Source organism: Canis lupus, chromosome 1 (genome assembly GCF_011100685.1).
Source record: "Canis lupus familiaris isolate Mischka breed German Shepherd chromosome 1, alternate assembly UU_Cfam_GSD_1.0, whole genome shotgun sequence".
Classification (NCBI taxonomy): Eukaryota; Metazoa; Chordata; class Mammalia; order Carnivora; family Canidae; genus Canis; species Canis lupus.
Window position 1 is genome coordinate 120,323,992 of NC_049222.1, and position 15,111 is coordinate 120,339,102.

Consider the following 15,111-nt stretch of genomic DNA (forward strand, 5'->3'; position numbering starts at 1 on the left):
ACCCAGGGATCCCTAAAATCTTTACCTACAATCATACACCAAGTCAGCTTGCAGAGACAGCTCATAGATTCACATTGAGCATGGCAGACATTTTCACAAAATACTGCAGGCCAACTGAACTTCCTGCTTTGCATGCAGTCTAGAGTCCTGTCGACACCTGGCGTGTCTGGAATAATATTAAATTACACTGTCTAGAATAATTTCCATCTATTTTCACAGGGCTAAATTTTATCTTGGGCTAGATATCGGGCTAAGAACACTTCTGAAAGATACTAAAATAGTTTATAGTCAATGAAATATTTTCATGGTTCAATGTGGCTTCACTCTTAATAATCATAAAACATCTCAACTGATCTGGACTCATTTTAATGCCCTTTCCCAGCACAGCTCTCTGGTGGCTGCGAATCACAGCTCACCAGCACCTTAATTGGCAAGATAACTACAGAGAAAAGGGCTTCCTTCTGAGCTTCATTAAGTTTTCACAAATGACAGTAGCTTCAATTTCTTACACTTAATTTTCTTTCAATTTAACATGGATAGTAAATGCAGAAACCTCCATCGGCTTTGTAGGTAGGTATTCTACAAGCTTTAAAAAAAGTCTTTATACTCCTGTGCTCTTTCTTTTAGCAGATTAGTAGACATGTGAGGTTTTTTAGACATAGTCAATTATTACTGAAGACTTTGGTGCATGCTAATAGTTATGGTCCACTCCAACTTTATAAGCCCCTTAACGAGACACAACAAAACAAACAATAGTTAACTCTCAATATTTCACGAGCAATAAAAAAAGGCAGCTAGATGAAAAGGAGAAAAAGAATGGGAAACTAATACTGAGAACAAAATGGAGACTATGAGTCAGTAATAATACCAGTTAATGACAACTAAAATCTACAAAATATTCTAGAAGTGAGGTACCATTCTAAGTACTATTGTTTGAACTTTCGTGTTTCTCACAAAACCCCATAGAGGAAGTCCTCTGAGTATCCTCATTCCATAATAAGCATAAGGCGGAACTGGCTCGAAGAGGACAGAGTTCCCAGACCTGTTTTTACTGCATTGCCTGCTGTCTGCTGTCCCTTAGCTGGTCGATCCTTAATTACTGAGTGTGTAGTCCACTCTAATCTGATTACAATCCCCTCCCTTGAGCTGGACAATACTACCCTATTTGTGTGTGATATTTTGAATTTCAACCTTGTAGTTTTTCTGCAACACAGACCAAGTTCATTAAGCATGGGATAGGTTTCTGGAACATGCCGTACCTGAGGTTATGGAAGGCAACCGCTAAGGCTGCTATCACTGTGATGCATAGAACAAATATGTAAGCATAAAAAAGGAGAGTATCTGAAAGCCTTCCGAATGTATTAAAAGGTAAGAGGCCAAATGCTTCTTCACACAGATACAGATTTGCATCAAAATCTCTAGGGAACAAATGAAAACAAAGCCAAGTATTAAATTCAGTACAAGACAAGTACACCACAAATTTTCCCTCAAAATCAGCTTGGAATTAATAGTTGAAGGCATAATGACAACTTAAGTTTTAAAGTCCCTGTAGAATTAATATAAAAAAGCAAATTTTAAATTCGGTCATACCTTGTTGCTCCAAACCCAAATTTTGCCTTCAGAAATTTAAATATGTGTTCGTCTGACTTCAGATTAAGAATTTTCTATCAGGGAGGAAGAAAATGAAAATTGTTATTAGTGCCTTATGCATGGTTTCCTGATAATTTCCCATTGAATACATGTATTTAGTGTCTAGTTTCACTGAACTGTGTGCATATGTTTATGAAATCAGCAAATATTCTCAATAGTTGTTAGAACTGAGGAATTCTAACACAGGGACTTTCAAGCTCTCTCCGTTCCTTTTTTCTTTTTTTTAAGCAGAATCATTTTTTAAAATATCTTACATGTTGAACTTAACATGTAAAATAGATAAAAGGTGAGCTTCTTTGGTCTCAGAGAGAGGGAGAGAGCTGAACCCCAGTAGAGTACAAATTTTTTGATCAGAAAACCAATAATATGATGATCTGAAACCTCAAACAGATACAGAGCCCACAGGGCCTGTCTGGCTTTGGGGTTTCTGTCTGCAGGCACGACTGACAGAAGATTTATCCACACAAAGACAACTAAAGGCCCCATAGTGGCCCTCAGGGTGAACTGACAAATGCCAGTGCGTATCATTAGTGATTATAATTTTAATTCATATAATTTTATTTTTAATATATAGCTTATAAAAATCCATATAACATAAATGGGTGAAGAAATCCTGTCAGAAGGAAAATGAAGATAGAAAAGAAAAGAAGATGAACCCGGAAGTAAGGTTAGTACATAAAATACATTCACTAGAGATGATCCACAAATTTGGGCTTAAAACATTCAACTAGTAAATGCAGACAGAGATAAAAGCATAAGTTCTAAGATTAAAACAAACCAGTTGTTCAAAAGAGATGCTAGCCCTCCTAGAACTGAGACTCAAGAGAAATTTTCCCCATGGGTACAGTAAAAACAGCAGGAGTCTCAGAGAAGGTTTTTTTTTAAATTCCTCTCATTGTATGTAGTTGGCAAGACATCAAGTACAATTCAATAGATGTTATTCTTTGGGAAGTCAAGAATCAATGGTCCAGGCAGGCAGCTCTCTACTGGCTTAATCCAGGCACAGATCACTGAATATCTAGAGCGGGGGAATGGATGAACTGCATATCTTTCAGCCAATCCTTCAGAAATGCTGATCGCTCAGCTCAAATAAGCTTTTGATAAGTACTGAACTGTATGGGGCTTAAGAACATAGTGGCAAGGACCCGGAGTGGTAGTGTTTAATGTGGCTGGATGAGTGAGAGCCTTTGATAGTCAACAGACAGGAAGAGGGACTGCCATTCTCTTATGGAAGAGAAGGAGTCTGTCTTGTACATGCAGATGTCTCCTGTTCTGAAACCAGCCTTCTAGAAGGGGCAAAATCATCTTAATAAATCACTGTGGTTCTGACAGTAAAATCAGTTTATTATCTCTCTTTTTTTTAATAAGTAATCTCCACGTCCAACATGAAGCTCCAAAGGGCCATACTGAGACCAAAAGTCGCATGCTCCAACAACTGAGCCAGCCAGATGCCCTGCCACGTTATTTACCTTAACCCAATAACAAAAGAGTCATTTTTTTTTTTGTACCAGAGTGCAAGAAAATGCTCTCTAAAAAGCAGAATTTTTAAATTTAGAGAAACACTTGTTTAATGCTTTTAAAGTTGAGCTTTTAAAAAGTTTAATAACTCACAAAGTGAGTTCAAGTTAGAACATATTAAAGTGTGAACAGGGGCGCCTGGGTGGCTCAGTCAGTTAAGCATCTGCCTTTAGCTCAGGTCATGATCTCACGGTCATGGGATTGAGCCCTATGTCAGGCTCTATACTCAGCAGGTAGTCTGCTTCTCCCTCTCCCTCTGCTCCAACCCCCACCCCGCTCATGCTCTCTCTCTCAAATAAATGGGTAAAAATCCTTTAAAAAAGAGCAAACAGAAATCCATGATTAAAATCAAGAAAACTGTTATTGAGACAAAGTTAAAGCAGAGCTTGTTACAAGTAAAACTGGTCATTCTGTAGTAATGTAAATTAAGGGTTGTTTTATTAACTTACCTTAATAATGCTGTTGAGAAAAAGTGTCAAACACAAAACTGCAAATAAATGTAACAATAGTTTCCCAAGCCTATTAAGGAAGCTTCCAGTCTTCAGATTTTTCTAGAAATTAAAACAGTTGAGTTTTAATTCTTAGATTATTTTATAAGCACTTAAGATGAGATTACTTAAGGATTTAAAATATCAGATCATGCAACATACAGAGAAAATATGTGGAAAATATAACCTAATTTCTATGAGGTTACAATGTCTTAGTATTTGTAAATTTCTAATATAATAGTAAATGAATTCCTTAATATGCTTCATAAGACCAGAGAACTGTCCTAGTCTTCCTTTTTTTAAAAGACCTTCGCAACCAGAGCATGGCGTCTGCCAGAAGGTACTCAGGATACAGGGACTGAACAAATCTTGTGATCATTGATCCAGTAATTCAAATAGCACAGACATAGCCATAACCCAATTAAATAAAAGAGCTGTCAGTATTAAAGAAGGTAAATTGTGCTCTTTGATACATAATAGTTTTCTCATAACCCTTAGATAACTTTACAGATTATCAAATATCATCTAAGGAGTTAAATATGCATGATTTTTATTTATAATTAAAGTTAGAAGGATGAATGAGAACTACTGTTTTAGATAATCAACTAAAGCCTGTTTTTAAAAATCTTTGTGACAGCTTGTCCATGACAGCCTCCCTCCAAAGAAAAAGGATTTATTCTTCCCAAAGCAGAAAGTAAAACAGCTTCTTGATATAAAAGTGTTTATGAGAAATGTTTCTCATATGCTTATGAGAAAGAAAACAGGCTCTGTGACATTATATGAAGAAAAACAATGGACTCTTAATTAAATCTCATGTAACTTTAAGAAATTTGAATTATTTAATAAAGCCAAAAGATCGGGTCAATGTTTTCAATGTTTTCAAATGTGTCCCCTTATTTCTAAATGTATGTATTTGGATTCTCAAAATTCTCAGAGTTAATTTTAAGTCACTTAAAAATGACCATGGTATGGAACGATGGGGTAAAGAGCTGTGCTCAGTGCTGTGATATCAGTAATAAGGTGTCCACCAACTTGAAGGACACTGTGATGAACATATTTCCCCAAGCAATGGGTTCTTTTTACTCTTGGATTCACACGCAAAGGTTAAAGATTTTTGCTCTTTTACCTTTATATCAATGGCATTCAAATAAGCTTTTTTGGTTAATCCCTGAACTGAGATTCCTAAATCTCTAAGAAAAGATGTCAAAACAAAGGGATGGCCCATCAGAAAGCTTGAAAACAGAAATGCTAGACCATGCATGTAAAAAACAAACAAACAAACAAACGACCCACATAACACCTAAATAATGTCCTCAGTGCTTTTTTAGTAGGAATTTGGTCATAAATCTTCCTTTCTGCGCTGTATAAAAATAAGGCCCAACCAACCACACAATTAAAAAAAAAAAGTTTGCTTTAAGGACCAAAAAAAAGTCCTACCTGAAGTTTTCTTGCAATTAATACTGAAAGATTAAAACTGATAAGCAATGATCCAAGAATCATAGAATTAAAAAACTGAAGAATGCAGACCAGGAGCAAACCTGTCATTTGGATGCCATACAGCCAGGTTGCCTGCAACAAGCAAAGATTAGATGGTGAAATGGATTTTACTAAGAGACTACCACATGCTGATATGTTTTGGCCACTAGCTGGATACATTTCAAATTACAAATAAAGCAGGAAACACACCTAGCTTCACATAAGTCAGTAAAAAAAAAATCCCCAAAACTAAATCATTTACATACTGTTTATTTTCTTTTAATTACACAGCACTTTAAACTTTGTAACTTTAATTATGGAGGAAACAAACAGATAATATGAGGTATAAGAAGCAACAAACAATGGCATAAATATATTCTGGAAATGGGCAAAGGAGTCTGTAGCATTCAATTTTCTTCTGAATTCTTTTACAGTTACTGTGTACGGTATTTTTTCTCATATTTTGTTATTTCTGATTTTTCCAATATTTCAGGACTGTGCCAAATACTGCTTTATTTTCTGTGTGTGCTTAATTCCATTAGACTGACAACTCCTCCCAGAGCAAGGCCTTTGACTTTCCACCTCATGGATCTAGAGCAGGTGGCAAAGAGCAGCAGTCAAGAACACAAGCCCTGATGTGAACGGCACCTGTGCTAGAGTGCTGACTCTGACATAAACCAGCTGTGGGTCCTTCATGTGCTAGAACACGTTCATCTGTAAGAGAGGGATGACTACACCTTCTTCGGAGCTGCCATAAGGGCCTGGCATAAGGACCAGATGTGGGGGATCCCTGGGTGGCGCAGCGGTTTGGCGCCTGCCTTTGGCCCAGGGCGCGATCCTGGAGACCCGGGATCGAATCCCACGTTGGGCTCCCGGTGCATGGAGCCTGCTTCTCCCTCTGCCTGTGTCTCTGCCTCTCTCTCTCTCACTGTGTGCCTATCATAAATAAAAAAAAAAAAAAAAAAAAAAGGACCAGATGTGGTAATGTTTTAAAATGCCTAGCACATAATGAGCACTCACTAAAGACTGCTCTTGGTGTAGAACTGTTGACAGGCTGATACGGAGAGAAGCAAAGCTCCTAAAATTTGTATGGAACCAGAAAAGACCCTAAATAGCCAAAGGAATGTTGAAAAAGAAAACCACAGCTGGAGGCATCACAATTCCAGACTTCAGCTCTTCTGTAAAGCTATAATCACCAAGACAGCATGGTACTGGCACAAAAACAGCCAAAGATGAATGGAACAGAATAGAGAACTCAGAAATGGACCCTCAACTCTATGGTCAACTAATCTTCAACAAGGCAGGAAAGAACATCCAATGGAAAAAAAGTCTCTTCAACAAGTGGTGGACAATGGATAGCAACATGCAGAAGAATGAAACTGGACTCCTTTCTTACACCATACACAAAAATAAACTTAAAATGGATGAAAGACTAAAATGTGAGACAAAAATCCATCAAAATCCTAGAGAACACAGCCAGAAGCCTCTTTGATGTTGGCTGCAGCAACTTCTTGCTAGATACATCTATGAAGGCAAGGGAAACAAAAGCAAAAATGAACTATTGGAACTTCATCAAAATAAAAAGCTTTTGCAAAGCAAAGCAAACAGTCAACAAAACCAAAAGACAACCTACAGAATAGGAGAAGATATTTGCAAATGGCATATCAGATAAAGGGCTAGTATCCAATATCTATAAAGAACTTATCACAACACCCAAAGAAGAAATAATCCAGTCAAGAAATGGGTAGAAGAACAGACATTTCTCCAAAGAAGATATACAAATGGCCAACAGACACATGAAAAAATGCTCAACATCACTTGGCATCAGGGAAACACACATCAAAACCACAATGAGCTATCACCTCATTCAGAATGGTGAAAATTCACAAGTCAGGAAACAACAGATGTTGGTGAGATGCAGAGAAAGGGGGGCCCTCTTACACTGCTGGTGGGAATGTAAGCTGGTGCAACCACTCTGGAAAACAGTATGGAGATTCCTCAAAAGAGTTAAGAATAGCACTACCCTGCTATCCAGCAATTGCACTACTAGATATTTACCCAAAGATATAAATGTAGTGATCTGAAGGGGCACCTGCACCCTAACGGTTATGGCAGCAATGTCCACAATGGCCAAACTATGGAAAGAGCCCAGATGTCCTTCAACAGATGAATAAGTAAAGATGTGGTATAAATATACATAATGGACTACTACTCAGCCATCAAAAAAAATGAAATCTTGCCATTTGCAATGACGTGGATGGAACTAAAGAGTATTATGCTAAGTGAAATAAGTCAATCAGAGAAAGATAATTATCATATGATCTCACTGATATAAAGAATTTAAGAAACAAAACAGGATCACAGGGGAAGGGAGGAAAAAAAATAAAACAAGAAAAAATCAGAGAGGGAGACAAACTGTAAGAGACTCTTAATTATAGGAAACAAACTAAGGGTTGCTGGAGGGGAGGGGAGGGGAAGGGAAGGATGGGGTAGCTGAGTAATGAAAGGAGCACTGAGTATTATATAAGACAAGAATCACTGAACTTCACCTCTGAAAATAATACAATATACGTTAAGTGAATTTAAATTTTTTGAAAAAGAAGCAAAACTCAACCAACGTGTACACAGAACACATGCCACAAAGAAAAAGTGACAGCCCCTAATAAAGAGCTGACACTTTCACAAAAAAGATTTAGTTATTTACTTGAGAGAGAATGCACGTGAGAGCATGTGAGTGAGGGGAAAGGCAGAGGGGGAGAGAGAATCTTTAAGCAGACTCCCCGGTGAGCATGGAGCTCGAGGCAGGGCTTGATCCCAGGACCCTGAAGTCATGACCTGAGCCAAAATCAAGGGTTGGACGCTTAACAGACTGAGCCACCCAGGTGCCCCAAGAATTGATACTTTCTTTCCTCTCTGAAATTGGACAACTCCATATTTTACTGGAATATGAAAAATTCTGCTTTTATTTAGCAGCAAATTAGATCTCCCTCATAGTTTTGTTTTCTTAACCTCGAAGGAAACAAACCTATTATCAAGCATCTAAGGGCACAGTCTGCAATGGTTCAGTGCTTTTGCTTGGTGTTAACAGAAACTCGGATGTTAAGATTATAAAGACACAATATTTTATTGTTAGAGATTTAGAAGATCTAGGAAAACATAAGAAAGAAACAATAATGGATAGAAAGGTGGGCTCTAAAATCGAAATCCAACACCATTACCTACAGAAATAATATTGATTTCAGAGTGGTGTATGATATTTCATGTAGCATTTTACTTATTTCACATTATATTGTATCCTTTTCTCACATCAATGACTATTCTGTGAAAACTTAATTTTAAATGGCTACATAACATTCTACCATATGCCATAATTTGTCTGCCAGTGGACCATTTGTTTCCAGCTTTTTATTACTGTCTAAATTAATGTTATGAACATCCCTTAAAAAACAAATCCTCAGATCATGGTATCTGATTACACTCATCCACCCTTATCTGCCATGGATATGTTCCAAGACCCCCAGGGGATGCCTGATATCATGGACGGTACTGAATCCTATACATAGTACGTTTTCCCCTGTACGTACATACCTGTGATAAAGCTCAACTTATTCGGCACAGTAAGAGATTAACAACAATAATCAATAATAAAAGAGAACAATCATAACCAAATATGGTACAAAATTTATGTGAATGTTGTCTCTCTCAAAATCTCTACTTATGCTGTACTCCCTCTTCTTGTGAGGTCACGTGGTAAGATATCTAGGTGATAAGATGAAGGGAAGTGAGTGATGCAGGTGTGGTGACACAGCATTAGGCTACTACTGGCCATTTATCAGAAGGTGGATTATCTGCTTCTCACCGTGGCTGACTGCACATATGAAACTGTGGATAAGGTGGGGGGTGTGACTTCTGTAGCTACTTAACTTGCTCACTGTTGTATACTTAGTGCCTAAAACAACACCCACTAGATCAGTGTGGCTCAATACATAAGGAATGAATGAGTGAATGAATGAATGTATTTCCTTAGGAGAGATTCCTAAAAGTGTAATTACTGGTTAGTGAAGAAATAGCTTTTCCTTTTTAATAACTTTATTGATATAATTCATATACCACAAAATTCACCTATTTAAAGTGTACAATTCATGACTTTTAGTATTAATAGAGTGGTGCAAATATGACCAGAATCTAATTTTAAGAGATCCTCGTCGTCTCCCCAACACCCTCCCCACCACCACCAAATTCCATAGTCCTCCCTCCTTACTCTCTTCCCCTCATTCCTGGCCAACACTTACCTACTTTCTGCCTCTAAGGATTCGCATATTCTAGACATTTCATATAAATAGAACCCCACAATATTTGTTTTTTCTGTGCCAGGCTTCTTAGCACTATGTTTTCAAGGTTCATTCATCATGCAGTAGCATGTATCACTACTTCATTCTTTTTTGCTATTGAACGATATTTCATTGTACCACATTTTGCTTCCCCATTTATCAAGTGTTGGGCATTTGGGTGGGTTCCACTTTCTGGCCATTACAGTCATGCTTCTATAAACATCCATGTACAAATTTTTAAGTGGATGTGTTTCCATTTCTTATGGGTATGTACGTGGCAGTAGAATTGCTGGATCACATGGTAACTCTATGTCTAACACGTGAGGAGATGCTAAATTGTTTTCCAAAATGGCTGCACCATTCTGTAATCCCGCCAGCAATGTATGAGAGTTCCAACATCTTCACAACCTTGCCAACATTTGTTATCATCTGTCGTCGTTGTTGTTGTTTTTAGATTTTAGCCATCTGAGTAGGGGGGAAATGGTATCTTACTTTGGTTTTGATTTGTGTTTCCCTAATGAGTAATGAGGCTGAGCATCTTTTCATGTGCTTGTTGGACATTTACATATCTTCTCTGGAGATATGCCTATCCAATCTTTTGCCCATATTTTATTGTTGAAAGAGTTCTTTATATATTCTGGAAGTGCCTTATCAGATACAGGATTTGCAAATATCCTCTCCCATTTTGTGAGTTGTCTTTTCATTTTAATGGTATATTTTGAAGCACAAAAGTTTTCAATTTTGATGAAGTCCAATTCATCTATTTTATCTTTAGTCACTTGTCCTTTTGATGCTGGATCCTAATAAAAAGGCTTGGCTTGCTCCGAGGTCAGGAAAAATTATTTCTGTCTTCTAAATGTTTTATAGTTAAAAAAAATAAATGTTTTATATAAAGTTTTAGCTCTTACAACCAGGCCTATGATCTATTTTGAGTTAATTATTGTGTATGGTGAGAGAGAGGAGTCCAACTTCATTCTTCCGCATGTAGATATCTAGTTATCCCAGCACCATTTGTTGAAAAGATTCTTCTTTCTCCATAATTATCTTGGCACTCTTGTTGAAAATCAAATTGACTGTTTATTTCTGGTGAAGATTTATTTCTGGTCTCTCAATTTCATTCCAATGATTGATGTCCATCCTTCTACTAGGATCACACTGTGTTGATTACTATAGCTTCAAAGTAAGTTCTGAAATTGGAAAGTGTGAGTCTTCCAACTTTATTCCTCTTTTTCATGATTGTTCCAGCTATTCTGAGTCCCCTGAGTTTCCACATGAATTTTAAGATCAGCTTGTCAATTTCTGCAAAAAATTAACCTGAGATTCTGAGAAGAATCAAGTTGAGTCTGTACAACAATCTAGGAAGTACTGCCATCTTAACAACAGTGAGTGTTCCAATCCATGAACATGGGGTATCTTTCCAATTTATATAGGTCTTTAAAATTCTCAATGTTTTACACTTTCCAGAGCATAAGCGTAAGCACTTCTTTTGTTCAATTTATGCCTAAGTATTTTATTCTTCTTGATGCCTTTCCTTCTAGGAAATATTGGTATTTTTTGCTCCATTTCCTATTGGGGTATAAATATTTTTATTGATTTGTAGGACTTCTTTAAGGATAACAAATCACTCATGAATACATTTAAGAAAATAAATATTTTGCCTGCCTTTTTTGAGTTATGGTGTTTTTTGGTGCTGCCAGTTCTTTTTTTATATCAAATAGGCATAATTCTAGAAAAAGGAACAGTTTACGTTGCAACAAGATTGCACAGTTTTATAAATGTAATGATAGCCTAGGTTCATAAGAACATTGTTGGTGAGCAGACAATGTAAAATTGAGCAGTACTGTATATTAGAAAGTTCTAGATTATCAGCAGTAGACCTGATGTTTGACATCAGCTCACTTCGCAATTCTCCAAGTTTCTATCCTTTGCAAAATCTGGGAAAGTTTCATTCTTTCAAAAGTACTTTTTAAAATATTTTTTTTCAGCCTCATGTTCTCTTTCTCCTTTGGGGATTCTGATTATAAGAACATTAGAGTTTTTGTTAGAGCCCCACAGGTCCCTGAGGCTTTTTTTTTTTTTTTTTTTCCAGTCTGTTTTCTCTTGTTCAAGTTAGGTAATTTCTGAATTGTTCCATCTTCAAGCTCACTGGTTCTTTTTTCTGACCACTCCATTCCTCTGTTGAGCCCATCTATTGAGTTTTTAATTGTCATTATCAGAGTTTTTCAGCTCTAAAATTTCCATTTGCTCCTTATTTTTAGCTTCTGTGTGTTTGTTGAGAATTTGTTTTTCATTTGTTTCAAGTGTGTTTGTAATTGGTGAAAAATTTTTATAATGGCTGCTTTCAATTCCTCATCAGATAATCCAACTTCTGTGTGTTGGTATTGGCATCTGTTGATTGTCTCTTTTCACTCAACAGAGATTTTCCTGGTTCTTAGTATAAGAAGTAATCTTCAATTGCACTGTATTATGTTATGGGACTCTGGATCTTTTTTAAATTTCTGTGTCAGTAGGCCTCCTCTGATACCATACCAGCGCTACGACAGTGGGGGAAGAAGGATGCTGCTCCATTATTTCCAGATGGGGTTAGATGTCTGGGTTTTCCACTTGGCCCCCACTGACTTTTGGGAGACCAGGGAGAGGAATGCCTCATTGCCAGGAGATGGTGAAAGTTTAGGTGCTCTACAAGGTTTCTGCTGATACCATCCTGGCTGAGAAGGGAAGGGATGCCACATTACTGCTCTTCGCATGGACTTCGTTGACACAGTGTGGGGTAGGGAGGGTGAAGGGAGAGAGGGAGTCTTGTTACTTCTGAATGGTGGTTAGAACCCCAGCTTCCCTGTTGGTTCTTTTTTCTTTCTTTCTTTTCTTTCCCTTCCTTCCTTCTTTCTCTTTCTTTCTCTCTCTCTCAAATATTTTATTTATTTATTAAAGAGAGACACACAGACATAGGCAGAGGGAGAAGCAGGCTCCTTAAAGGGAGCCCGGTGTGGGACTCGATCTCGGACTCTGGGCCCACACCCTAAGCCAAAGGCAGATGCTCAACCACTGAGGCCCCCCCCCCCCCCCCCCCCCCGCCCCAGCTGTCCCTGTTGGTCTTTTCTGACACCATCCTGTCCGGCAGGGAAAGGGATATCTCATTACCACTGGATGAGGGCTGAAGGTTCTCCACATGGCCTTCACTGATGCTTCTGGGAGATGGTGAAAGTGCTGCCTCCCTAGCCAACTCCGTCTGACAGAGCCCTAGCAGAAGGGGAGAACCTTGTTACAGGTGGGTGAGGGTAGAAGTCTAGCTCCCCACTGACCTCCTGCTGATGGAGGTGGGAGTGAAGCTGCAGTTTTTTCTGTGCTGTTTGCCTGAAGTACTGCAGTTAACGTCCAAATGTTTTCTATCTTGCTAGAGATGCCCTGCCTCCCTTTTCCCAGTCCTTTTGTTTTTCTTGGGCCTTCTGATGGAGTCCATTGGTGTTTCCTGGTTGCTGACTTTTCCAGCACCTTCTCTGGGATATGTGAGGCTAAAAGAAAACCCAAGCGCCTCACTGCCATGTTCTTCCCCTGGGCATGAGGGCTCTAAGCAGCCTGCTTTCATTTCTTCCCCACTCAAAATCTTCTTATGTGTGTTTTATATATACTGTCCAGGGCTTTTAGCTGCACTAAGTGGGAGGAACAGGGAGCAGTACATTCACTCCATCTTGTCTGTAACCATATGGAGTACTTTAAAATTTCCTCTTACGTAGTGATCATTAATGTGTCTTGCAGTTTTCACAATGGGTTAATAAAACTTCATTAGCTTCCATATTCTTAGTCTTTAATGGAGCAAAAGTATATGCTTTATAATACCATCTACTGTTCTGCTCTGTATTTAAAACGCTTATACACATTTCTAAGTGAAACTTGAGCTTTTGATGGTAAGAGATTTTCCATCACCCGTGAAGAGATAAAATGTACTAAAGAGGATACTACTTCTTGTCACATCAGACTCTGAATTTGCATTACCTTTTTCTATACCAACAATTCTGACTCTCCCATTTGACATGATTAGAGGTCAGTGATTCCAATTTATGAAGAAACTCCAAGAAGGCTCCAAGAAGGTACACTTCAAAGAGCTGGTTATTTCCATATCCAATAGTAGCAACTTGGTTTTACAATTTAGGATTCTTTCATTATACTGATCCTCTCAAATTTTTGCTACTTATAACTACTACCACTAATATTAACATAGTTTCAACTAGGAAAGTTCAACAAAGTGTAGAAGTGAATAGGACAGAAATTACCTGTATCATTCGTTAGTTTTGTGTGTTTTGTATGTGCCCAAACAGTATCTTTTATTGTTTTCTATTTTAAAAGAAAACAAAAGTAATATGTGTTCATTAAAGAAAAATTCATAAGATTTAAAGGACAAAAGGAATTTAAGAACATGAATCATATCAATCACAGTCCGCCTACTGCTAATACTTGGTTGTATATCTTTCCAGAAACTTTTCTCACTTTCCCTATATATGTTTTATTTTTATTTTTTCTAGTTTTATGGTTTTTAAAAATATTTTATTTATTTGAGAGAGAGAGAGAGAGCAAGAAAGAGTGAGCAAGCAGGGGGAGGAGCAGAGGGAGAAGGACAAGTAGACTCCATGCTGAGGGCAGAGCCCAAGGTGGGGCTCGACCCCACGACCCTGAGATCATGACCGGAGCTGAAATTAAGAGTCCCACACTTAACTGACTGGGCCACCCACCTGCCCCATATGTGTTTTACTTTTTAAAAAGAGAGAGGTAAAAGAATACTGTTACACTAATAAACCATATTTATTTAACAATACCCTATTGCTATTGACTTAGGTGGTTTCCAGCTAGCTTTTTCTTATTACAGTACAACTAAAACAAACATGTTTGATTATTTCCTTAGGCTAAATCTCTAGAGGTGAAAGTGTCAGTGAGAAGGAAAACACATTTCCAACTTTTCTGTGAAATCATGCTGCAGAAAAATGTTACATATTTGTTTTCAAAATGTCTCAACATATTTATTTTTTATGTGAAAATGTACAGAACTCTTTTGAAAGTACTTGGTAGAAAGGGAGGAAACGTGCTATTACATACAAAGAGAGAAAGGGAGACCAACCGGCTCAGGAGTGCATGCCATGGAGAAATACAAAGGCATCTAGGCTCCCCGTCCCCATGACCAAGCTACGAAGAGATTCCAAAACAGGAAAAGCAAATCTAAACAGACATCGCTTCATTTGTACACAAGGCTTTCTGAGGCACCTGGAGCTCTCCTACCATCATTTAGTATCCTATATATGCACTTCACACACACCCACACACGACACACACATTAGTTTGCTCTAACTACTAACTACTTGCTTTCCTTCATTTTACCTTCAGATCTTCCCCACAACACTCCATCCAAATTCCACTCTTCTTATTTGTGGCCCAGCTGGAGCCTCCCACTTTCTAGCCTAAAAAGAACCTTCTTGGACTTCTAGCGCTTATTATTACTAGGAATTAGACATCTAATTGGTCTAGTGGTCCACATCCTTATTTCCCATGCTGGAGCACACACACGATGTCTCACACAGGTGCCACTGCTCTGTCGTGCCTCCCCACTACCCAGCAGATGGACAATGTCCACTCGCTGGTGGACTTCAATGTTTCCTAAT

The 15,111-nt window shown here is 38.0% G+C and overlaps 1 protein-coding gene across 7 annotated transcripts in view; it reads right to left on the reverse strand.

Annotated features, from left to right (window-relative positions):
• Positions 1–15,111, reverse strand: part of DPY19L3 (dpy-19 like C-mannosyltransferase 3) — a 69,754-nt gene that overhangs the window by 22,326 nt on the left and 32,317 nt on the right. For all 7 annotated transcript variants that reach the window (XM_038529511.1, XM_038529509.1, XM_038529510.1 and 4 more), the window contains 4 exons: positions 5,094–5,225; positions 3,618–3,719; positions 1,591–1,664; positions 1,260–1,418 (listed from right to left, as the gene is read on the reverse strand). In XM_038529511.1, the coding sequence (XP_038385439.1) occupies positions 1,260–1,418; positions 1,591–1,664; positions 3,618–3,719; positions 5,094–5,225 (467 nt within the window). The remainder of the gene's footprint in view (positions 1–1,259; positions 1,419–1,590; positions 1,665–3,617; positions 3,720–5,093; positions 5,226–15,111) is intronic.